This window comes from Crocodylus porosus, unplaced genomic scaffold (genome assembly GCF_001723895.1).
Source record: "Crocodylus porosus isolate Cpor-Errol unplaced genomic scaffold, CroPor_comp1, whole genome shotgun sequence".
Lineage (NCBI taxonomy): Eukaryota > Metazoa > Chordata > Crocodylia > Crocodylidae > Crocodylus > Crocodylus porosus.
Genome location: NW_017728931.1, coordinates 7,062,227 through 7,086,555, shown reverse-complemented (window position 1 = coordinate 7,086,555; position 24,329 = coordinate 7,062,227). Strand labels below are relative to the sequence as shown.

At 45.3% G+C, this 24,329-nt stretch overlaps 1 protein-coding gene across 1 annotated transcript in view; it reads right to left on the bottom strand.

Annotated features, from left to right (window-relative positions):
* The window catches only part of KPNA1 (karyopherin subunit alpha 1), a 60,339-nt gene extending 36,805 nt beyond the window's left edge, over window positions 1-23,534 (bottom strand). Inside the window, exons 1-5 of the mRNA XM_019544124.1 lie at window positions 23,396-23,534; window positions 20,609-20,716; window positions 17,974-18,073; window positions 14,518-14,612; window positions 4,410-4,541 (exon numbers count right to left, since the gene is read on the bottom strand). Coding sequence (XP_019399669.1) covers window positions 4,410-4,541; window positions 14,518-14,612; window positions 17,974-18,073; window positions 20,609-20,716; window positions 23,396-23,524 — 564 coding nt within the window. The 5' untranslated portion in view covers window positions 23,525-23,534. The remainder of the gene's footprint in view (window positions 1-4,409; window positions 4,542-14,517; window positions 14,613-17,973; window positions 18,074-20,608; window positions 20,717-23,395) is intronic.
* Window positions 23,535-24,329: the final 795 nt, after the last annotated feature.

Here is a 24,329-nt window from a genome sequence, read left to right as displayed (position 1 = left end):
GGTCCCTTCCGACCCTGGAAACTATGAAAAACTATGCATATTGTGACAAAATCTTTAATTATATCAGGACTGTCCAACTAACAGCTTGTAGAGGGTTACATTTACATGTAATATATATGCGCGCACACACATATATATGGAAAATGAGGGTTGGAAGGGACCTCAGGAGGTCACATCTAGTCCAACCCCCTGCTCAGAGCAGGACAATCCTCAACTGTGTCATCTCAGCCAAGGCTTTGTCTAGCCAGGTCTCAAAATCCTCCGAGGATGGAGATTCCACAGGGTCTCTGGGTAACCTGTTCCTTTGCTTTACTAAGCTTGTCATGAGAGAGTTGTGCCTAATATCCAACCTCAACTTCCCTTGCTACAATGTGAGACCATTGCTCCTTTTTTCTCATCTGCCACCCCTCAGAACAGTCCCTTTTGTAACCACCCTTCAGGCAGCTGAAGGCTGCAATTAAATCAGTCTTCTCTTCTCCAGAGCACTACCAGGAGTAACAAGTAATAATGGCCATAGGTTGACTGACAGTAGATTCAAGCTAGCCATCAGGAGGCGCTACTTCACAGTCAGGGAGGCTAGGATCTAAAACCAACTTCCAAGTGAATTGGTGCTTGCTCCTACCCTGGGGATCTTCAAAAGGAGGCTAGATGATCACCTAGCCATGGTTATCTGACCCCAGCATTCTTACCTGCCCATGGAAACATTTTGGCTGCGAGGCTCCTGTCTTCTTGAAGCTTCTCTCCTCTCCACCACTGCTCAGCTGCACTAACAGCCAGAATGGCTGTCACTTCTCATCTCAGTCCTAAGGAGGGGTATTGCAGTAGCATAGGAAGCTAAGGGTGAGCCAGGGATGCACAGTGCAGCAAGGAGTGGAGGGAGGTTCATGAGGCATGCAGCCTTACGGGGGCCTGCAGCTTCCTAAGGCAGCTGCTATTGCAGTCCATGGGGATAAATTGTTGGGGTATTTCTATTTTAAGCCTCAAAGTGAAGCCATAGGCCTAACTCACTGTATGCCATCTAAAACCTGCACTGAATATGAAATTACCTGTTTCCTCATGAGTTCTGATATTGTGCTATCACTTTACTACAACAGCTCATAAACAATAATACATTTAGCTTTAATATTTCCAGGGTAGGTGATTGTACCACCACTGGAAGAAGTTTATTCCACAGTCTGGACACCCTGACTGTGAAGGAGCTTTTTCCCGGAATTGAGCCTGAAACAGCCTTCTAGGAGTTTGTATCCATTGCTCCTGGTTTTTCCAGGGGTGCCCTAGTAAACAGTTGTTCACTGAGTTCTTCATCCATTCCCCTGATGTAGCAGTAAGCCACTACCAAGTCCCCTCTCAGTCTTCTCTTCTGTAGGCTGAAGAGGCCCAACTCCCTCAGCCTCTCCTCGTATGGCTCCTTGTCTTGCAAGTCCCTGATCATACAGGTGGCTCTTTGGACCCTCTCAAGTTTTTCCATGTCCTTGTTGAAGTGTGGTGCCCAGAACTGGATGTGGTACTCCAGCTGTAGCCTCACCATGCAGAGTGGTGGGAGTATCACTTCCTTAGTTTTGCATGAGATGCAATGGATAACGCATGCCAGCTTGTTGTTTGCCCTGCTTGCCACAGCCTTGCACTGCCGGCTCATGTCCATGCAATGGTTGATCACTACCCCAGGTCCCTTTTGGCCGCGGTGCAAGTCAAATTGTAACCATGGAGGCTGTAGGTATGTTGGGGATTGTTTGCCCCCAGATGGAGCACCTTACACTGCTGAGTATTGAACTTCATCTGGTTCCGGTCTTCCCAACTCTCTAGCCTGTCCAGGTCCGCCAGTATCTGCAACCTATCTTCTGGCATGACCACACTCCTGCTAATTAGTGGTCATCTGTGAACAGTTTATTTGCAATGACCTGCCCAACACCACACAAACTCTGGGTAGAGGCAGGGAGATAATCCAATTGTCCAGGGAGGTTCTTCTTTCTTTTTTGGATATCCCCTTCCTCATTCATAACACACATTTAATCTCTTTAACAAACAAGGCAAGAGTCATACAGACAGAAGCCTCTTTCGTTATATACCAATTCATTCTTTTAATAATGTGCTTTTTAAAAATGCAACTTCCTTAGGGCATTTTTTCTTTAAAAAGAAACCAAAAAACTCCCACAGGTTCCACCATGTTGAACCACCCAGATCCATATGGGTTGTCAGCAGGACTGAGATATTTAGATCCAAACATGTGCCATTTGTAGAGGTAATGGGATAACTGGAAGAGTTCTATGTTTCCCTATAGGCAGCAGTCAGTAAAGAAGGACAAGGCATACATTTTGCTCCTGCAAGTCAGATACCTCCTAACAGAACAGCAACAAACTTATAGGTTCAATTAAGAATTTTGGAGGAGAGTCTGCTCCTGTGGTTCTAGATCATTGTTACTCTCACTTGTAATCCAATATAACCACTCCAGCCATTTGTTTCCCTGAACCTCCCCAAACCTTCCTCGACTCTTGCCTGAATGCCTATGTTCTTATTCCTCACCCGCTTCACTCATCTCTCTGGATCTGAATCAGGCTCATTCCTCTGCCAACGTGCTGCCTGAAAGCCAGCAGGAACAGCATTGAAAAAATTGCTTCTGAGGGCTAATTTCTCCTACTACAGCTCCAGTGCAGAACATAGGTGGGGATGGCACATGCCAGCAAACAGGATTTTGGAGAATATTTCTGTCAACCTCTAATAAACCTCTGAACATGTGTCAACTGCTTTTAAAGATTTAAAACTTCAACAAAACATAAGTGGATTTTCACAGGGACAGTAGAAGACACAGGACTACCAACCTAGCAACCTGTGATAAAGTTTCAGTCTCTGCTTCAAAAAAAAAGGGAGGGAAGGGGAGAGAGCCTGAAATTTTTCAACAGATCTATAAGAAATGGAAAAATGATTTTCTAATGAGAAATGTTAGGCAATCTTACTCATACTAACTTAACACTACCCATGTCATGTATAATAAAGGCAGGTTATTTATAGAAAATTACTTACAAACTGGACTCACCTGAACCATCTATATATTAATATAACTAAAGACAAGTTTATATATCTAGAAATAAAGAATGTAGGATAGCTGGAAAACTGTACCCTGGAAAAGACCAACTGAAAAGAACAATTCTTCTTGGTAGATAAGTGGTTCAAAATATACTCCCAGTGAGCTTCTGCAACTAAGAGACTATCAAGTAGGAGAAGACTTATGACATGACCTCTCTGTACAGCAGTGATAAAACTATTAATGTCCAGATCATGAGACCTCACATCACAAAATACGTTGAAAAAAAAACTGACAAGGATTCAGAAAAGGACCATAAAAATATGTGAGAACTGGAAAATGTGGTACAGTGAAAAGCTGGGGAAGCCATATTTAGTTTACCCAAGAAAAGTTTAAAGTGGTTAGTGCTCTCTTCTCTTCTTTCTTTCGTACGGCATCAGATATCAACTTCCAAATCTATGAGCCACTGCCTGGTAAGAGGTTGGCTGATCACAACCTACATGTTGTTACATGGTAAGAAAATAAAGAACTTTTTAATCAACAAAATCCCTCCTTAGAAACTGAAGCTAGGTAAGTTCATACATAGGAGAGGTACATTTTTTTAAGCTAGGATGATTAACTACTGAAATAACCTACAAAGATTCCTCACCATTTGAAATGTTCAAAGCACGAGTGTCTTAATTTTAACATACATGCTCTTGCTCAAATGATGTTTAGACTTCATGCACAAATTACTGTGTGAAAATTTTGTGTTACGCAGGAAGTCAGGCTAAATTATCACTATAGCCCCTTCTGTCCTTGAAATATATTAATCTAGTTTGCAGAAGAGACACTTCACTGTTGTTGACAGAATAAAACAATGCTGTATTCTTTCATGTTAATCACTCCCCCTCAAAGCGCACCATCAGCTCTAAACAGTTGTGTTCTGTTTCAGAACACTTTTGCTTACATCAGTCAAGAGGCATGTAACAAGTATTGTTACATATCAGAATTTTTTCTGTTTTAGAGGAAAAGCCATCATTTTCATTCATGTTTTACCAACCAGAAAAATAGAAGCTTCAATATTTTATATTTCTAAATATTTTTTCAAACATCAGGGAGGCTTCAAAAACCTCTTTAGAAGGTAGGCAAGTGTTATCCCTAGTTCACTGACAAGATGCATTAAGCCACTTAAAATTACCTTGACAGTCTAGCAAAAGGCAAAATATGGTATATTACAGTTGCTTTCACTAACAGGTCAATCTGCATCACAAGAATTAGTAAATCACTATCTGTACAGAACTGTCCATCAGGTCATTTTCCTCTCCAGAAGCATTTGATTCTTTTATGAAGCAGCCCTTGATCCCATTTCAAAGTAGAAAGAAAGAGAACCCCAACTCTTAATTTTTACCTGCTCCTGTACATCTTCAAACTCTGAGCTGAGCAGCTCTATGAAGATGGGGACAGCTCCTGCTTGAATCACAATTCGAGTCTGAAGGGAATTTCCAGAGGCAATGTTTGTCAGCACCCAAGCAGCTTCAAACTGAAACATAAAATACAGGGAAATGCTCACCATCAGCATAAAAGTTTAAATGCATTCTATAAGAAAGCAAGCATGAGACAAAAAAAAAAAAAAAAAAAAACCCCCAAAACCACAGAACAACTAAACAGCTAGCTAACTGTGCTAAATTTGCAAACAATTTCAAGTATCAGAATCATATGGAATTGAATTCAAAGTTGCAGGAATGATTTATAAACGCAACATCACATTTCCCACGGAATCTCAGTTATAATTTATTTTTGCTCAGAAGTTCCACAGCTTTTGCTTTATCCCATTTCTTTTTTTCATTCTTTCGTATGATTTTTTACAAGGCTGGAGTTTCCAGAGCCTCTCAAGTTTCCAGCATATTGCACAAAATAGGGACTGATGTACCTGAACAAATACATACTTAGAACCAGTGAAGCATAACTGAACTTTGCGCGACACAATTTAGTCACTCTCAAAATCTGGGGCGTCATTTTTAAATCCAGTAGGAATGAAGATAAAAGAACTTGCTAACATCTTTACAAGTTCTTTTGCCCTCAGTTACAACCTGGCATCACCCTTCAGTTGGAGTATAATTCTTTGAGTAAAAAATTAGTAATACATGATGTCTGTGAACTAAACTGAGACCCCAATTTAAATCGTCTTGTGGATTTTAAGAATGATAAATATACTTTTTGCTATAATGTGACACAGGTAATAAACCTTTTTTCGATAGGTTCAAGCTATTTGAGCTACTAGGTTCTCCCAGTATTCAAGCCTCTTTTCTTGTGATAGTGTAAATTATGGTTTTAGCTGTGATAGTCCAGAAACTATACAAGAGGCTAATTTCTTCTGCTGTTGGTCTGCTACCCCTGGGAATTTCTCCCTTCAATTTCACAGCTCTGCCTATCGTTCTTAATTATTACTGTGCATGCTTTCCTCCTCAGACCCGATGAAGAACGCCTTGCATTCAAAAAGCCTGTCTAACTTTCCCCCAACAATGCAGTAGGGTCCAATAAAATGTAATCAACCTTAGAAAAAAAAATCTGTCTCTCTCCCATAATTCCTGGACCATCATAGCTACAACATCACTCCAACATTACCAAATATATATTGAACAAAAACATGTCAATATGTCAGTCCCTTGGTCTTGTCATGGGGTGAGCCCATGACAAGAGGAGAGCCCAGAGACGCAGGGTCACTCTCTACTGTTCTACAACATATCCTTGGGGCTTTGACCGAATCTTGCTTCAGGGCCAGCTCCTCTTCTAGTAAATCTCTGTCTAACCAGTAGCCCATCTGGACCTTACAGCTTTGTGGACAATGATTTCCCAGGCTCCTAGGACTCCCTGCGATTACAAAATAAAATGGGCCGGCTGTCCCGAAGGAACAAAATGCCAACTGCTGCCAGCCACCCTGAAATCACTCATTACCAAACAAAATAGAAGGTAAAAAGCCAAAACAGATTTATTATGTGAGACAGACAAATATAAAGCAAGAAGGTTGTCAAGTCTGGAGACAAATACAAAACAAAACCAGAAATCTCTCTGCTGCTTTCTGAAATGAAGCAGGCTCCTGGTGATTTCTGTGCTTCCAGCAGCTAGCAATCCTGCTAGCTTATTAGGTAATGCTCCAGCCTACTTTGCTCTTTTCTGTAAATTCAAAGTCCTTCCCCTCTTCCACCAAGTGACTTTTCCTTAAATACTTAACTGTGTCTCCTTCATCTAATTCTTTGTTCGGTTCAAGGAGGACAGAACTATTCCCTCAAACAGACATCTGCCTAACAAGTTAATGCATCTTATTTGTTATGCGTTTGATGCATTTTCCTACTGAAGTGCATTTGGACAATTTCTGACTGGAAAGCTTCTTAACACAATAACTGCCTGACAGTCAAGCAGGGTTAGATCAGTGATTTCCAAAAGGCTTGCAGTGGCACACTAATGTGCCGTGACAGTGGTGGAAGTATGTCATTAAAAGTAGGCTAGAATGGGGCTGAAGCCACACCAACCCAGCATGGAGAGAATGGGCCAACAGACCAGATCTGGCCTATGGACTAGAGAGCAAAGTGTGCCTCAAACTGAGCATGTTCCTCATTCCCTGCATTTCATTTGTCCCAAGAGGCTCAGCATTCCCCAAAACACCTCTCAAGAAATTGGACAGTGAAATCAAGCAGCTCCTGAAGAAGTGGATGTACTTCTAGCTAAGTGGATGTACCTGCTGCAGGGAGATCCTGCATATCCCCTACTGACAGGGGGATGCCAGCATCTCCTGAATGGGAGACCTCTATATTATCACCTGTGCCTTCTGCCTCCTAACTTTGTCCCAACGACCTGGCAAGCAGCATCACTGCCAATGCCCTGAAGGAGACAACCAAGAAAAGGATCACGACACAAGGACCTGGCCACATTCCTGAGTGGGTCGCTGGAGGGTGAATTCAGCCCCAACTGTCAACTGAATCACTGTTACCTGCTGAATCAGGATCTGCCTGGAGAGGTTCCTGAAGGGTGCTATGCAGGTCAAGTACTTCAGTGACCTGAAGACAAAACTTGACCAGGGCAAAAATCTTTGAGGTCACCTTGAAGTCGGATGCCAGCAACTACTTTATGACTTGAGGGAACTTCACACATGTTGCAGACTGGTACTTCATCCACTGGGCCTGTCCCAAATGCCTCCCACTCAACGATGCCATCGCTACAGCCACAGGAGACCAGAAGCGCCAGAGGTCCAGCTATGAAAGCAAGACCCTGTGCCACATCCTGTTCAGCTGTGAGTCTCATGCAAGAGCCTGGCAACTCCACCACAAAGCCATGCAGGACCAGCTGGTGAATGCCATCTTGCAATGGCAGCTGTGAACCATACCACTGCAGGCTGCAACAATCACCCCACCCCAAACACACACTGCTTGCAGCAGCTCATATAGGAGCAGCACAAATTTGTACTGGAGATTTTTGCCTCAAATGTGCCTGAACACGTACTTTGGTGTGGGGCAAATTGTGCCACTTGGGGCAAACTGACCCTGTCCAGCTCCTCCCAGATCTTCAGCCAGGAGGAAGACACGCATCCGGCTTTTTTGCCGCAGTTACACTGACGGCAACACCCAGCAGAGGGAGGCGGTACAGAAGCACCTCCAGCAGGAAGTGCTAGAGCTGGAGAGGCGCCTGGCCACCAACCCAACCAACCCATCCCTCTGCAGAGAGTGTTAGGAGAGGTGGGAAGAGCTTCATGCTCTGAACAACCACTGTGCCCGTGATGCGTTTTTCTGCTCACATGTCCAGCTCCTTCAGGAAAAGGACCATGGCTCCCACTTCTTCTATGCCCTGAAGAGGAGGCAGGGGGGCAAGAAGTATGAGCTGGAGAGGAAGCAGGGGGCCACCTGCCTTCTGGCGGGTGATGGCACCCCCCTCTCGGATCCAGGTGAGATGCACCAGCACGTGCACTCCTTCCAGGAAGAGCTCTTCTCCCTGGATCCAACTGATGCCAAAGCCTGTCAGACCCTGTGGGAGGGACTCCCACAGGTCAGCATGGGCAACTAGGATCAGCTGGAAGCTCCTCTCACTCTGGCTGAGTTTTCGGCCACCCTCTGCCTGATGCCTGGCAACAAAGCGCTGGGCATCGACAGGCTGACCATGGAGTTCTACCAGGCCTTCTAGGATGTCTTCAGCCCAGACCTTGCCATGGTCTGAGCTGAATCCACCTGCGGTGAGGAACTCCCCCTGTCCTGCCGGAGGGCCATGCTAACCCTACTGCCAAAGAAGGGGGATTCCCACAACCTTAGGAAGTGGAGTCTCGTGTCCCTCCTCTGCATGGACTACAAGGTGACAGCAAAAGCTATCTCGCTGCACCTCTGGTCCATGCTGATGGACAAGATCCATCCCAACCAGATGTACATGGAGCCTGGATGTTCCATTTTTGATAACCTGTACCTGGTTTGGGACCTCTTGGAGCTAGCACACCAGAAGGGCCCGTCTTTCACCCTCCTATCCCTGGACCAGGAGAAGGCATTTGACAGAGTGGATCACAGGTACCTCACAGGCATGCTGCGGGCCTTTGGCTTTGGGCACTGCTTCACACAGGCTCTCTAGGTGCTGTACACCTCTGCTGAGTGTTTGGTCAAGCTCAACTGGACCCTGGTGGAGCCCATCCTGTTCAGGAGAGGGATGCATCAAGGCTGCCTGCTGTCAGGCCAGCTGGACACCTTGGCCCTGGAGCCCTTCCTTGTTTTCCTGTGGAAGCGGGTGGCAGGGCTGATGCTCCAGGAGCTGGCAGTGCCCCCCACCCGGACCCCTCACTCCTGACCTGCCCCTATGAGCCTCCCTCCCAGCCGCAACTCTGTTCCAGCACCAGGACATGAGTCCAGCTGCAGCTATCCCACCTACTGCTTTGGGGCTCTGAGTAGTGCAAGCCCTTGCTCTTCTGCTTCCTGCCCCATGCTGTCCCTGGGAAGTCCTTGACTGGGGACTGAGCTGGGTCCTTTCCTCCCAGGCTGGCTTTCCCCTGCACAGGCTGCTCTAGGAGGACAGAGGGGCTCTAAGCCTGGCCCTGACACCCTCTCCAACCTGGAGCACTCCCCCACCCCAATCCCCATCTCTCTCTCTCACACAACCCTGCTGCCACCTCCACCCCTCCCAGCCCATCATATCCCAAAAGTGATTCCTAGGACCAGAAACCTCCGCCGGGTGGGTCTGCAGGTCCCAGCACTGGGGTGGGCATGAGGCAGGGCTGCAGGGTGGCAGGTGCCCCTGCAAGCCACAGCTCCTGCCAGCAAGTCCCATCCAATCCCATGTGGCTGGCTGGGCACACAGGGTATGAGATTTGTGGGAGGATGTGGGGAGAAGGGGTGTGCGGGAGTTTGGGGTTTGTGGCTGGGTATGTGGGTGAGGGGCTTGTAAGGGTAGTTTGGCAGCGTGGGGTTTCTGGTTGAATTGTGAGGGGACTGGGGGGGCAGCCAAGGAGCAGTGGGTACCTCCACCCCCCGGAGGGCGCAGCCTCCCTGCACAACTGCCCTCCGCCGCAGAGCCCACAGCCCTCCCTCAGTGCTCACAGTTCCCTCCATTGGACCCATAGTGCACAGTTCCCACATGCTCCCTCCCCCCTGGCAGCAGCAGCAGCCATCAGGGCACTCAGGGCCCTCCTGGCAGAGCCCCCCTCCAGCACTCCCTGCAGCCCCGGCCACCTGGCACCCAGCACCACCTGTACTGCGTGTTGCGGGTCCGGCCCAGACCGGGGCTGTGCGCCTTCAGGCAGCACCAGGCTGCTGTAGCTGTCACCAAAGGTCTTGGCACTGCTTGCAGGGGCCATTCATTGCACCAGACCGAGTCCTGCCTCCATGTGCCCCACATGCCACCAGGCTGGGCTGGTTCCACAGAGCAGGACCCAGCCCAGCGCAACATGCAGCACCTGCAAGTGGTGCTGGGACCCTGAGTGACAGCCTGAGTGGCCCAGGGCTGCCCAAAGGCACATGACCACAGGCCAGGCCTGCAAAATGCGCTGGGTGCCAGGCAGCCAGAGCTGTGCTGCGCGGGGGGAGAGGGTGCTATGCCAGGAAAGCCCTGAGCACCCCACGGCTACTGCTGCTGGGGGTGGGTAGGGGGGGGAAGAAGCGGCGGCCAGCCATACAGGGGGCAGGCATGGCACCCACTCCTCCCGAGCAACCCACCACCTACCCACCGTCTCCTGCACTGTCACAGGTTCACTTGCCCCTCCAGTTCCGCCCCCAGCCCCAGTCCCTATATACCTAGGCTAGAGTCTAGCCCGGAGCACACAGCAGCCTGCACTGCTGGTTTACCCCACAGACAGCAAGGGGCAACCATAGAAACGTCACCCACCAAAGCATCTCTTTGGAACATCCTAGCCTCCGGCTGCTTCAGGGCACACTACAGAAGCGTACCTTTGCCCTGCTTTTTTCCGTAGGGTTTTTTGGTTGGGGTTTTTTTTTTTTTTTGATACCTGAATTTCCAGGTATCAAATTTAGAAACTGTGCTGCAAATATGCAGCGCCGGGAACATTTTTGGTTGCCATGTGCTTTTTCTTTCAACATGCCTCAACTGCTTTGAGACACCACAAGAGGCACGTGCGTGCTTGTCTGGACGTGCCCACAAACACTTGCCAGCCCACCTATTATATATCACATGCTAAAACCATTGTAAGAAGCTCTTATAACCTGTGTATGAATGCAGTTACCAAGCGAAGGGTCTTTATATTTCATCCATCTCATCCTTACCATGGCACTTTGTATTTTATACTTTATACTTTTAAACCCCTAAGGAACGTACTCCCTGTAGAATGAAGTTACATCCTTGGACCATTGTTAAAACTGCATTGAAACTGCATTATTAAAATCTGCTATAGTGGGCAGTCCCTTAACTGAATCCAAGTATGTATGCTAATTAGTAGGTAATTAAATGACAATAGCCTAGCCAAAGGAACTTACCATTACAAAACTCTACTCTACAACCCATTTTAAATTAAACAAGCCAAGGAACTGATTCCTGGGACTGAGCACCCACCCTATTGACTATTTCTGCAACCTTTAACAATACATTGTTAATTAATCAAAATCACAGACTGACTCCCAAAACTACACCACTGGATGAAACCCCCAGTGACTGTGACTAACAGCTGTCAGGTACTACTCAAGATACATGTGGGACAGCAACCTCCAGATTGGGCAGCCAAGATGATGCTGGGGGAATCAGAGAAGTCTGCCAGAAAGGGATAAAAGGCAGTGAAGTGTGACCCTCAGGGATGCCCTCTCATCCAGCACCTGACCTACTGAGAAAGGAGGACAAGCACGCGACCCCCTTCTGGAGAAGACATTGCCTTGAAGGAAGCTGACCATCAACAGCAAGCTCCTGGGCCTCGAATAGGTAGATATACTGACACCAGTGCTCTCTCAATCACTACAGCAGCTACTATACAATATACTATATGGGTCTGAATGAGTGAGTGCATGTGTGGGCGTGTATGCTATTGTGACCAGTACCACTAATAACTCAAAGTTTGCATTTATGATTTTATTGCTAACTTCACATCCCAACCAATAAACTAGAATTTATGATGATCCCAAGAGTTGGTCCTTTGTAGCCAACATTATCTGGTGGAGAACGTGACAAAAGTCTAAGATTATTGACGGTTGCAACAGTTGATAATTGCGAGGGGGCTGTGTCACCTTGTAGAACCCACGTCCGCAGGGGAGTGGAGTTGTTTGGAAGTTGGGAGCTAAGGGCTTAAGAACTGTCAGACAGAACCCACATCCGTGAGGAAGTGGGATACAGACCTGGTCTGCAGGACAGGGGAGGGCAGGCTTCAGAGAAGGACAGAACCCACGTCCAACTTGAGGGACAGGGGAGGGTCACGTCCACGAGGCACTAGGAATTGGTTAGGGAATTCCTGTGCATAGTCGGGAGTGAGGGCTAAAGGAAACCAGACTCAGGAACTGGTTTTAGACAGAGCTCTCATCCATGAAGGAGTGAGATTTGGTCACAGTACTCCAGCAAGGCAGGGGCAGGAACAGTCAGTCGGGTGCATGAGGGCTCAAGGAAACCAACAGGCTTGAAGTATATTGAGGGGGATGTCTTTGTTTAGAAAGAAGACCCTCAAGGGTGGGGTGGGAGGCCAAGTGGGTAAAGAGGGAGGAAATTTCCCCTCTCCATAAGGAGATCCTAAAGGATGGACCCAGCCCGTGAAGGGAGGATGTATGCACCCCAGGCTTCTCCATAGGAGACAGTGAAGCCCAATTTGAGACGTTCTGCCTTTGTGAAAAACCCTCGGCTCAAAGATAACACAGTGCCCTGGTCTGGCTACTGTGGCATGCTATAAGAACAGCAATCAAGGAAAAAGCTCAGCAAGCCTCAGAAGTTGAGGAGAAAGAAGAGCAAATCCAAATTCTAAAAGATAAATGTACCCAATTGAAAAACCAGTAATCAGGCTCTAAAAGGACCGTCTCAAAATTTGGAAAATGAAAAGTGGAGAAAGGTAAATCAAGATAATGCCCAACAATTGGAATCCTTGGGCCAGGAAAAGGCTAGCTGAGAAGCCTTGCAAAAATTAGTTAAGACCATGACTCAAGATCAAGGCAAGAAGGGAGCTAAAGTAAACCAGAGCCCCTGCATAAATATTATCAATTGTTTAAAGAAAGAACTCCAGGAGTACAGTCTGCAAGCAGCAGCTGTCATTTGGGGATACCAAGCCTGGGACCCAGACATCTCCTTCAATCCGGGAGAGATTTGGGATGGGGAAATGTGGGGAGACCCAGAGGACACAGTGGATCCCTCGCCTAAGGATCCTAAGTCTGAGAAGGAGAGCAATCCGGTGCCTGAGATGAGTACGATCACTCGAACCTCAGTCACCTGGGATGCACAGGGAAACCCAAGGGAAACCACATATGTAATGGTTCCCCCCTTAGTGGAGCTGATCTAGTTGCCCTGGGCAAGATCTTGGGACCTGCTAACATTAGGAATTTGAGGCAATAGTTACAAAAATCCCTGCCTGTAGTGGAATGTGAAACCCTGAGTACCCAGAAGTGGCATCACTTATTGAGAGCCTGTGCCACTCTGGAGATTCAGGCAACCATGAGTCATGAGGACAGCTTTGGGGGAGGCACTATTCCCCAGAGTATAGTGGATTTGGTGATCAACCTAGGAAGAAAGACATTTAAATGGCAGTTTGAAGCAAGTCACCAAACACCTGGGGAACTGGATAGGGACTATGTGACTCGGTGCATCATGCTGCAAGCAGCTTTGTGGGAGGAATTCCCCCTCAGCTCCCTGGGGCTGCTTGGGGATGGGGAAGCCTGGGGTGGGGTGGAGGGAAACCCTACAAGATGGTGGTTCCCAGGTGCCCCCATGCGGGGCTGCACAGGCAGCACCCAGCCAGGATTGCTTCTTCCTCCCTCCTGTCCAGGGGCAGGGGCTCAGCTCCCTAGGGCTGCCTGGGCTGGGAAACCAAGACTGGGGGAAACTCCCTAAGGAGGAGGCTCCCCCAAGGTGGGCCAACACCCCAACAGGGGGTTCATTAAATCCCTGAGGGGGGGGGGGTGCAGCAGAGGGGCTGGGGACATTTGGCTGGGCGGGCACTGGTCAGCAGACTGGGAGACATGCTCTAGCACCCCCTGCCTACTGGCCTGGATCAGTGCAGGCCTCCCCCTGCCTTTCCTAGTTGAAAACTGAATGTTAGTTCAGTTGGTTAACAGTTCAACCTATGCAGCTGCCCAGATTGAACTGCTTCTGCCTCGGGCTTTTTGACTGTCTGTACTTAGCCCAAGAGATGGAGAATACTCCACTCCCAGCATTAGTCTGCTCCAATGGTTCATCAACCTCACCAACAAAAACATATGGTTATTTCCAAACTGAATTTTTCTGGCATCAACTTCCAGCCATTAGTCCTTTTTATAGCTTTCTCCACTAAATAAAGAGCCATTTGGTATCCAGCATTGTCTTCCCTAGGAAGGTATTTTTACATTATTCAAATTCAAGTCACCTCTCAATCTTCATTTGGACAACAGCTAGAGACTGAGCTCTTTAGTTTTTCTTTAAGGCATTTTTCAAAAGCTCCAAATTAGTTTTGGCTCTCTTTTGAACACTCTTTGATTTTTTTAAAATATAAACATCAGAACTATGCACACTATTTCAATATCAGTCACACCAGTTCTATGAATGTCACTGACTTTTCCCCGATACATCCCAAAATTGCATATTAGCCCTTTTTGGGAATACCACTGCACTAGAAGTTTATGTCCAGATTACTTGTCCACTCTGACCCCTTCACCCTTTTCAAATTCACTGCTTCCCAGGGGACAGTCCTCCATTCAGCAGCTATGCCTTATGTTTCTTCTTCCTAAATTTATCATTTTGCAACTGGCGATTTTAAAATCTATTTTGTTTTAATGGGCCCAAGGAGACAGACAGCTTCTATAATGCAGATATTCTTAAGCAAGCTAGTTACATGCGCCTCAATGTGAATCACCATCATAACAATAGAGAGGAAAATAGTGTACCTGCAATGTACAGTTTTCTTTTCGTTTAAGGAACTCCACAAACCTTGCCACCACTCCTGGCGTGCTGATAACTTCATCTATTGGTGGATTAGGCTCTGTTTAAATAAAATTCAAAATAATCCATAAGAATCGTCTAGCAAGGAAAGTCTCACACACCCCCACCCACCCATGTTGATTTGCTTTTTAATCAAGATCAGGAATTTAAATTTGCCTTTGAAAAAAGATTCCACTTCAAAAAGAAAACACATGAAGGAATGAAGTTGATTCATAAAAGTCAAAAGGCTCCTTTACAGATACAGTTACTTCTCATTAACAGCACCTTTGTGATACTACTTCTGCAGCATCACATGCTAGTATTTTGTGTTTCAGGCACAGCTGGATTACAACTTTCTGGGAAGAAACATGTTTAGGCAACTAAGGTACTTGCTAGAGGGCCCAAAGGTTTGTTAGGGAGGATGTAGAAGCCCAGTATACCACCACTACATGAAACAGATTCATAGATATTAAAGTGACCTATGACCATTAAGTCTGACATCATGTAAAGCACAGGGCATAGAACCTCACCTAGTAATTTTTGTATACACATATAACTTCTGCTTGCACTATCTATTTCTTACAAAAAGATCCCGTCTCAATCTAATGATGTGATGAATCAACCAATACCCCTTAGATCAGCACCTGGCAACCCTTTCAAGCCACCACCTGGTACAACTTGGCTTCAGTCCAACACAGGCTGGGTGGCTTACATCGTGTGTCAGTGGTAGGGGGGTTCCATTGCACTGACTCTAGGGTCAGTCAGCTGGGAGCTGCACCTGTGCTGCAACTGCTTCTTCCAGCCCTTCACTCCCCAGCTGGGACATGAGCACAGCTTCCAGCTGGTGAGGAGTTACACTGGGGTGAGGCATCTGGAAGCTGCTTTCATACTACTGATGCTTCTGTACCACAGCTGGGAGGTAGAGGCAGGGGGGGGCCTAGGGAAAATCTGGGTCATAGAAAGAGAGAAGCAGCAGCAGTGTGGACACAGCTTCCAGCTGCCTGGCCCTGCTGTAGTTCCCCAGTGGCTTCCAGCTGTACCCACACTGAAGCATGGGGGAGTGGTGGGGGGGTAGGGTGAGAGGAGCATCAGCAACAACTAGAGCAGCTCAACTAGGCTGAGCTCCTTGCTGCTTAGCCCCAGTGCAGGTGTGGGCATAGGCAAAGCCCTGGGGCTTTGAAGGCTAGACCCAGTGGCTTCACAGGCCAGACCCAGTGACTTCACAGGCCAGACCATGCTGAACAGCAAGGGGAAACTGGTGGGAATCAAGCTGGGGAGACATCCCCCAAGCTCTAGTTCCCAGCCACTGGCTTTTAAATTGCGATCCCACTTGGGGGAGGGGAGAGCAAAAGGAAGCCAGCAGAAGATGGCAAAGTCCCCTGCCTCTTCCCTGAAACTGGGGACTACCCAGTTGGGAAAAAAGAGGCGGGGAATGGTGGTTTAATGTCCCCCTCAACTCCCAGTCTATGGAGGAGGGGCAGGGAAACAGCTGCTCTCCATGCCTCCCCAAGACCAGGGTGACCCAGGTCTTGGGAAGGTAGGGAGTCTTTCCCCTGGTTCCACTCCCCCTTGTTCTCAAGAGGAGTTAAGCCAGGGAAAACTCTAAAGACATTCAGTCTTGAGAGAAACTCCCCTGGTAGTGATTTAACCCTGGTTGTTCCAAGATTATTTTTCTCCCAGGGGGGCCATTTTTGCTTTGGGAAAAAAATTCTGAACATCTATACACTTTTGTTTTCTACCAAGACAACAATGATTCCCCTGACAGAAACTAAATATCTATACTTAGCCAAACAAGGCCAGCAGAGTGCTTCATATATTTGCACCCTCCAGCAGTGTAATAGGGACCTGGTTGGTCCTCCTCTATCCCACCAGGTCCTATTTCTCCTCATTTTGCCTGTCACCCAACTCTGAGGACTCAGCCTCCATTTTAAATTGACAGTGTTGTGGACCCTTTCAGACAGGGTGACCATATGTTCTGGTTTTGCCAAGATACTCATGGATTCCATATCCTGGTCCTGGCCAGATACTTAAAAGTCCCAGGCCAGAGTCTGGTGTGGAGACAGAGTAGCACAGTTCACCAGCCAGGTCACCGGACAGGCACTGCTGTTCCTATGTGGGAGCAAGGACATGCCACATGCAGGTGGGGTGGGAGCAAGGTCCAATCTGCCCACCTTGCTCCCACACAGAATCAGTGGTGCCTGCCCAGCCATCTGCCTGGCACACCATGCTGCTTTGCAACACTTTTGACCAACCAGCTGGGACCAGGCTATGGAATCCATAAGTGTCCCAGGCAAACCAACCTTTACGTCTTTACTGATTGCTTCCCATATCATCCTTTCTAAAATTTTGCCCAGTTTGATATTAAGTCAATATATCACCCCAAGTCACCTTTTTACTCTTTTTCAATTTTGGTACAACATTCTATTTCTTTAGTCTTTTGGAACTTTGTGTTAAGATTTGTTAAAAATCAATATTAATGTTCCTCAGCCAATCTTTTAAATATTTTTTGGTTGCAAGTTATCCAGTCCTATTTATTCATGTTTAATTTTAATAATTGTTATTAATTAATCATCTAATTACTGATACAATATGAAGTACTTCCTCATTGTGAGGATATCCCTTAGCTTCTTTTTAAATATAGAACATTGTCTGTTGAAAGTGTCTGCCTTTTCTGCATTGTTCAGAGTTTCCACCTATTCAAAGCTCCAGATGAAAGCTAAAAGAGATGAGGAAAGTAATTGGACTGTGTGAACCTCCAATGGCAATAACAAGATTCAAGTAAATGTCTCTGTCCTTTAAGAGATAGCTCTGCAGATTCCTCCTCTGGGAAAATAAACTAGGAGAGAACTCAGGAGGAAATAGTTGCATTAAAATTCTGGTTCTATGCTGGGGCATTCAAATAGCTTTTTACAATGATATCAGGAGGTGCTACTTCACTGTCCAAGAGGCTAGGATCTGGAACCACCTTCCAAGAGAAGTGGTGCTGGCTCCTACCCTGGGGGTCTTTAAGCAGAGGCTAGATGAACACCTTGCTGGGGTCATTTGATCCCAGTACTCTTTCCTGCCATGGCAGGGGGTCAGACTCGATGATCTGCTCAGGTCCCTTCCAACCCTACCAACTATGAAATTATGAATCATTGCTTTCAGAAGATTCCAAAGCCAGTGTAGTATAAAAAGCAAAATCACACACAAGCATTCAAAGACAACTGTCTAAAAAACAGGTCTCTTCAATAAAAAAGCAGCACACACAGGAAGTCTCATCACAAAGGAGTTTATCCTTCAATGCTAGAATTTATACTGAGGTTTGGGGAGTATGATGTTAAAACAACTTTCATGTCAGACAGTTTACAACCACTTTACTAAGCTGGACATAAAACATTCTCCCTTCTAACATTATTATTCTAAGTAGCTTCAGCACTCACCTTTGGAGAGTAGTTTTCTGAACTTCTGGGTGGCTGAAAGTTGCTGCTCTGGACTATTGGAGAAAATCATCTCAATCATATCAGAGGTGATGACAGCACTCTGGGATCACAAAGGCAAAAATAAACAAATTAATCTTGGATTTGAATTCAGAGAAAAAAAATTCTAACACCATTTGTCAGATTCTAGTACTGAGTTTGACAGAGAGGGAGGATACTAAAATGCGAAACTTCTCTTTGGAAACCAGCGTTCAAACTCTGTTTATGCTGTACAAGCCCAATTTAATAGATAATTTTATGAAGCTCTAGAGGGTATAACTGGCAGTCTTAATTGGAGAAGAAAGTCTTAAGGCTGGAATAGTAGAACTATTAATATGTGGGAGACTGAGGATGTCAGAAACAGCTTTTGTTAGTCAGGCTACTGTCTAGCCTTCCCAGTACTGTGCAGCTCAAGCCCCTTTATTACATGTAAAATAGTTTTTAAATGTAAAAAAAAAAAAAACACTAAAAATTTTAGTGTTGGTGAAAGATGAAAGACCAAAAGCCCTGGCAGCAATATAAGCTACTTGCACTACTTTGACTAGCACCATTCTACTTGGATCTGGACACCTTTACATCATGAAAAATGGAAGCATAGTTCCCCACACATGCAAGTGTCCAGGTAGAAGTAGTAGAATAAAAATAACTTGATAGTAAAAAAATAAAAAAAAAAAAAAAAAAAATCAACTCATCTAATCCAATTCTAAGATGAAGATCGTTAGCAATGGTAAAACTATCCAAGCTTTGTCTGTCTTGGTGAAAGATTACAGGTTTAGATTTTAATCAGAATAAACAAGGCAGAAAGGGACAAGAAGCTAAATTTTTGGTCCTTTTGGACTACCATGGACACCAATTTGAGGTATCTGCAATGGCAAACTAATAATAGTCTCAATGGAACAAGTAGTAACGAGGCGGCCCTCCTTTACACTTTATACAACAACTCATTACACACAAGCTTCCAAACAAAAGATTTACATTGTCTGCTGTAACTGACCTGGAATAAATTTGAAGAAAAGCTACAGGTAGAAAACTTTATATCCCTTTATAGATCCACTGAGCAATCCAGTTTCAACATTAATGAGATTATGTCCGAGTGAAACATCCTACATTCAACTCAGTTGCATCTTGCTGTGTCTCTCTGTAAGGCAGTAACCTGAAGACTACATTTGCTCAGTTCCAAAGTATCAAGGAATGGTTGAGGGATCCATTAAGGAAAACTTGAGACAGCCCTATTTTTATTAAAATCATCATTTCATCATTCTAGGTAGAGGCATGAGATAGTGATTTTAAGGTGAAGTCAGAGTTAATGGGGTCGTCATTTCACTCTGGTTGAGCCCCTCTCATCCTTCCCACCCTGACCAGGTTCCTAATTTCTGATGAAAAAATTGGAAAAAAATTAAATAGGTCTGATTTCCAGGGATCAGGTCAGAGTGGAGTGCATGACCACTAATGGGTGTATAACAAGGTCTACAAACACAACACAGTTTGCAACACTACTTTAAAATTATGTCAGTTAAAACTTGCCCAAGGCACAATTTCACAATAGCTCCATTTTCTCCTATAAAAATGCAGCCACCTGCTGCAGCACCATAGTTTCATAGTTAGTAGAGTCGGAAGGGACCTAAGCAGATCATCAAGTCTGACCCCCCGCCATGGCAGGAAAGAGTACTGGGGTCAAACAACTCCAGCAAGGTGATTGTCAAGCCTTATCTTAAAGACCCCCAGGGTAGGAGCCAGCACCACTTCGCTTGGAAGTTGGTTCCAGATCCTAGCCGCCCTGATAGTGATGTAGCGCCTCCTGATGTCCAGTCAGAATTTACCCTCTGCCAACTTGGGCCCATTATTTCTAGTCACTCCTAGTAGTGCTCAGGGAAACAGGGACTCCCCCAGTGCCTGCTGGTCCCATCTGAGAGTTTGAAAATGGCTACTACATTCCCCCTCAGCCTTCCCTTGTGGAGGCTGAACAGGTTCAGGTCCCGTAGCCTCTCCTCGTAGGGCCTGCCCTGCTGCCCCCTGATCATGCGAGTGGCCCTCCTCTGGACCCTCTCCATGTTGTCCACATCCCTCTTGAAGTGCGGCGCCCAGAACTGGATGCAGTACTCCAGCTGCGGCCTGACCAGTGTCGCATAGAGGGGGAGGATCACCTCCTTGGACCTGCTTGAGATGCATCTGTGGATGCATGACAGGGTGCAGTTGGCCTTCCTGACCAGTATCTGCAAGCTTTCAACAACAAAGACTTCAATGCCTCAAACTAAAAACTTCACAAACTTAACAAAACATTGTTTTTTAAGAAAATATTGATAGGTGTTTCTTTGCATTGCTCAGTATCAAAAACCAAAAACTTTGAAGCTTGTTTGAAAAACTACGATTTTTTTTTTGAAAATATATACCAAACAATCTGTCTTTTCACTATGTTCCTTTCTGAGGCAATCTGTTCTAATCTGATCCACATGGATGCACGGTGTCTGTCAATTTTAATATATAAGCTCTTTAGATGGGGACCTATCCATGAATTTGCAAGGTGTCACTTATATGATATTCAATAAATATACAAGCACAGATCATAAAATCGTTGAGTTCCCTCCACTCCACCACTTACAGAAGTCATCTCCATGTTGTTCATTTGGGCCTCATGGAATCCACCATCTGACATGACTTCCTCCTCTGTTTCTTCCTCAGCTGTAGCAACATTTCGGCGCTTAAATAGCTGAAGAGTAAAGGATATAAGTTAGTATAAGCAGGGCAGAATTACAGCTAGTAAAAGTTCAAAACAGCAGGTTAGTTTGCAATACCAGTAATACCTAAAATCAGAATTCAGCGTATTTACTAACATTTTCAAAGTTCACAATCACGTCAATAGGTAGGTTAAATGCAATTTAAACCCCATGTTTAATAGAATATACCCCCCCAAAAAACCCAGCTTAAGTACACCTACTGAGGAAATTTAAGCACATAATGATTAAGATTAAATAAATCCCTGTTGGTACTGGAACATTTAACAGTATCATGGTGATAACAGAGAAATTGGAATGTGAAACCGACCAGAAAAACTCAAATGCTAAAAGAAATATTAAATAGCAATTTAGGTTTTGTTTATCTTAATTATTTAAAGCATTAACTCAAGAAATTGTAATTTACCTAAAAAATATCACACTAAAATTAACCAAAAAAGGAAAATTCTCAAAGAGCAAAATGATTCAGAAATAAGAAATTTATTTGTTGCTTATTTACACATCCCTATGTCAAAAAAATGGGAAAAGCCTTGACATGAAAAAAAAAGTGCAATTTACTTGGGTCCTAAAAAGAACACCACACAGTTTTATTTTTCATTAGAATGTTCTTAGTTGAAGACTTCTGAGTTTTACTTTCCAATTAAAAACTCCATTTTCCAAAAGATTCATAACAGAACTGAGAAATTATCAATTACAGCAATATGTCCTAACATAACTACACATTTGTAGTACTCAGTATTCCATAATGCTAGAACAAGAGGCCATAAACTAAATTCAGTGGTCAATTTAGTCAGGGGAAAAAAAAAAGGAAAATACCACACACTGTATTTAGTGAGTCTGTGGAATAAGTTCCTAAGAAGGTCACAATCAAAGACTGGAGTTATGTTTTTAAAAGGAATGCATTAATTCTCTGATTTAAAATCATCTTTAGTAATGTTTAAAACAGAGCTGATCACTATTCATGCTGCAGGCTAGGTATGCTATAATCAGGGATCTGGGTTATCCATTTGTCAAGGAAAAACCCAGATGTTCCCTTTTAAAGGAGAAAAACATGGGAAACCACAGGTTTCTTCTTGCATGTTGGCAGTGTTCCAGCCTGCAAGGAGCTGCTTAGGGCTGGAAGGAATGGGGGGTGATGTGTGTGCACACATACACACACAGCTGGCATACAGCCAGGCAGGGTGGTGGGAACAGCCCCGGCAAGTGCTGTCCTGGTGGGTGCGTGTGTGTTACAGTGCTGGTTCTCCCTGCTGTACCGCAGCCCCAACCCCAGCCAACAGTGCGGGCCAGCGTAGTGCCCTAGCTGCCACCTCTGCTTCTGCATGAAGTGCACTGCATGGTCCTCATGCTGGAGGCCATCCCTGCCATGTCCCCATAGACCATCCTGGGAGTCCATGAGGGGCTGGATAGGCCAGGGGGCAGCTGGGGGTCCCCTCTGGGGTGGTGGGGGGCTGTGGGTCATGAATGAGGGCCACTCTCAGGCCCCACTGTGCAGGGAGGCTGCAGGTTGAGAGTTTAGGGGCACTGGCATGGCTGTGGGGGCCGTGGCTGGGAGTGAGGGGCAATGGCATGAGCAGGGGATAGGCGTATCAGGGTTGCTCAGCACCACAAAGCAACTGGGGGGGACAGCAGCAGCTGGATCTGCATCCTGGTGAAAGAGGGAGGCAGGGGGAGCTCTGATTTTCCATGATAAAAAAACAAAATCAAATGGCAAAATATATAGATGTTTAGAATTTATTTTATTATAATGACTGAGGCACTGGTAGGTTTCCAAACTGCTTTAAAATTGCACATATGTCAATAAAACATTGTGTTTAACTAATACCTATACACATATACAGTAACATTTCATTTTAATCATGGAAAAATGAGGATTTGGGGGGGGTTTAATTTGAGAATTTTGGATTTTTAAAACAACAATAACCTGGGACCCTGGTTTTGATTCCCATCCCCCAAACGCTCCTCTGCATAAACAGTTCTCTGAAGCCTCTGGCACTGAAATCACCAAAGGAAGAACTGACAGGGCAGTGACTTAATCCCATCTTAAAATGCTCCCCTCAGTCCTCAAGTTAGGTTTCAAAGACTTAAAACCTAGTGAGAAAAAGACCCCGCCCTCCCCCCCAACAGTTTCATCTGGAATCAAACATAAATCCTGCATATTCCAACATACACAAGTAAGCTCCCAAGTACAGAAACCTCTAGGACTACTTAGCTCCCTGTTAGTAAAGTTCTGGGTCTCCCTACTTTTCAGCTACTCTCTCCCTTTCAGCTCCAGGAGAACAACACACCAACCTTTCACTATAAAAAAAAAGAGCGAGCAAGAGAGAGCCATAACAGTAGGAAATGAACAGTCCACTTGGTTTGTTCTCAAGCATCTCTCTTAATACTCATATATTTGAAGAACACAACACACTGAACTTGCCATTCAACCTAACTTGAATCCTCAGAGATAGGACTGAAGTATGAACCAGGCATGAGGACAATCTGTTTTCTCTTAAGGAAATCTGTTTTGCAACCGCTGACAGGACTGAACTGCACAGGACAGGGATAAAATATAAGGGAAATATGAAAAGGATTGGGGGGTGGGGAGGAGAGATCTTTGCAAGAAAAACTTCAAGGCCTGACTACAGTTCTTGAGAAGCATTCTAATGTACCTGTTCCTCTCGTTTCTGCTTCCGTAGCTGAAGTCCTTCTTCTTCCCGCCTGCGACGCATCTCATCAGGATTTAATGATTTGTTCTTGTAGCTCTTCAGTCGGAAGTTTTCCTTTCCTGAGGTCGTCATGGTTTCTTTGTATTGCAATTAAAGTGAAGAGAAAGTGGGTCAAATGAAAAGCACCTTCTTCAGAACCCGCTGAATCCAATTCTACCCTATTTCTGCTATAAATAGTTCTAGGCACTTTCCACAGTGGCCTTTTGATATCTAAGCTTCTAATGACTAAGAACTACAAAATAAATGCAACAGTGGCTCCCAAACTTTTGGAACCAACAGACCACTGTCAATCATCAACACTTCTTGCAGGTCCCCACAAACCCATACCAATTTTTAACTGAAAACACTATAAAGGCATATAGGACCTGGTACAATTGATTCACAGGTCACTTAGCATGGCCTCACGGGCAACGCATTGGAAACCACTGCTCTAGTATATACATGTTAATCCCACTTGAAACTAGCTCCGATACTCCCAATGACACTAACTCTTGATTAGATTGTCACCCTGACTAGACAAAAACTCATCAAGTGATAAAAAATGTATTAACAAAGAGTTCCAAAGACACTAAAAGGAAAGAAAAAACTGCCCTGATAAATCTAAGTGCCAGTCTAGGTGAGAAATACAGCCAAATTAATCAAGTCCCTATGTGGGTACTCATTCAGAAGTTCGCTTCAATTCACTTTGGAAATCCACGTTAAGTATTTAATATATTTTGAGCACTCTGAATCACACCTTTTGTTAATCAGCTTGCTTTTTTTGAATATTGCCATTTACACAAGATTTCAAGAAAAACAGAAGACATGGAGAGACAATGATAATGAACAATTTCACAGACCACACCACAGTACAGCATATTGAGAAACTCAACTTATA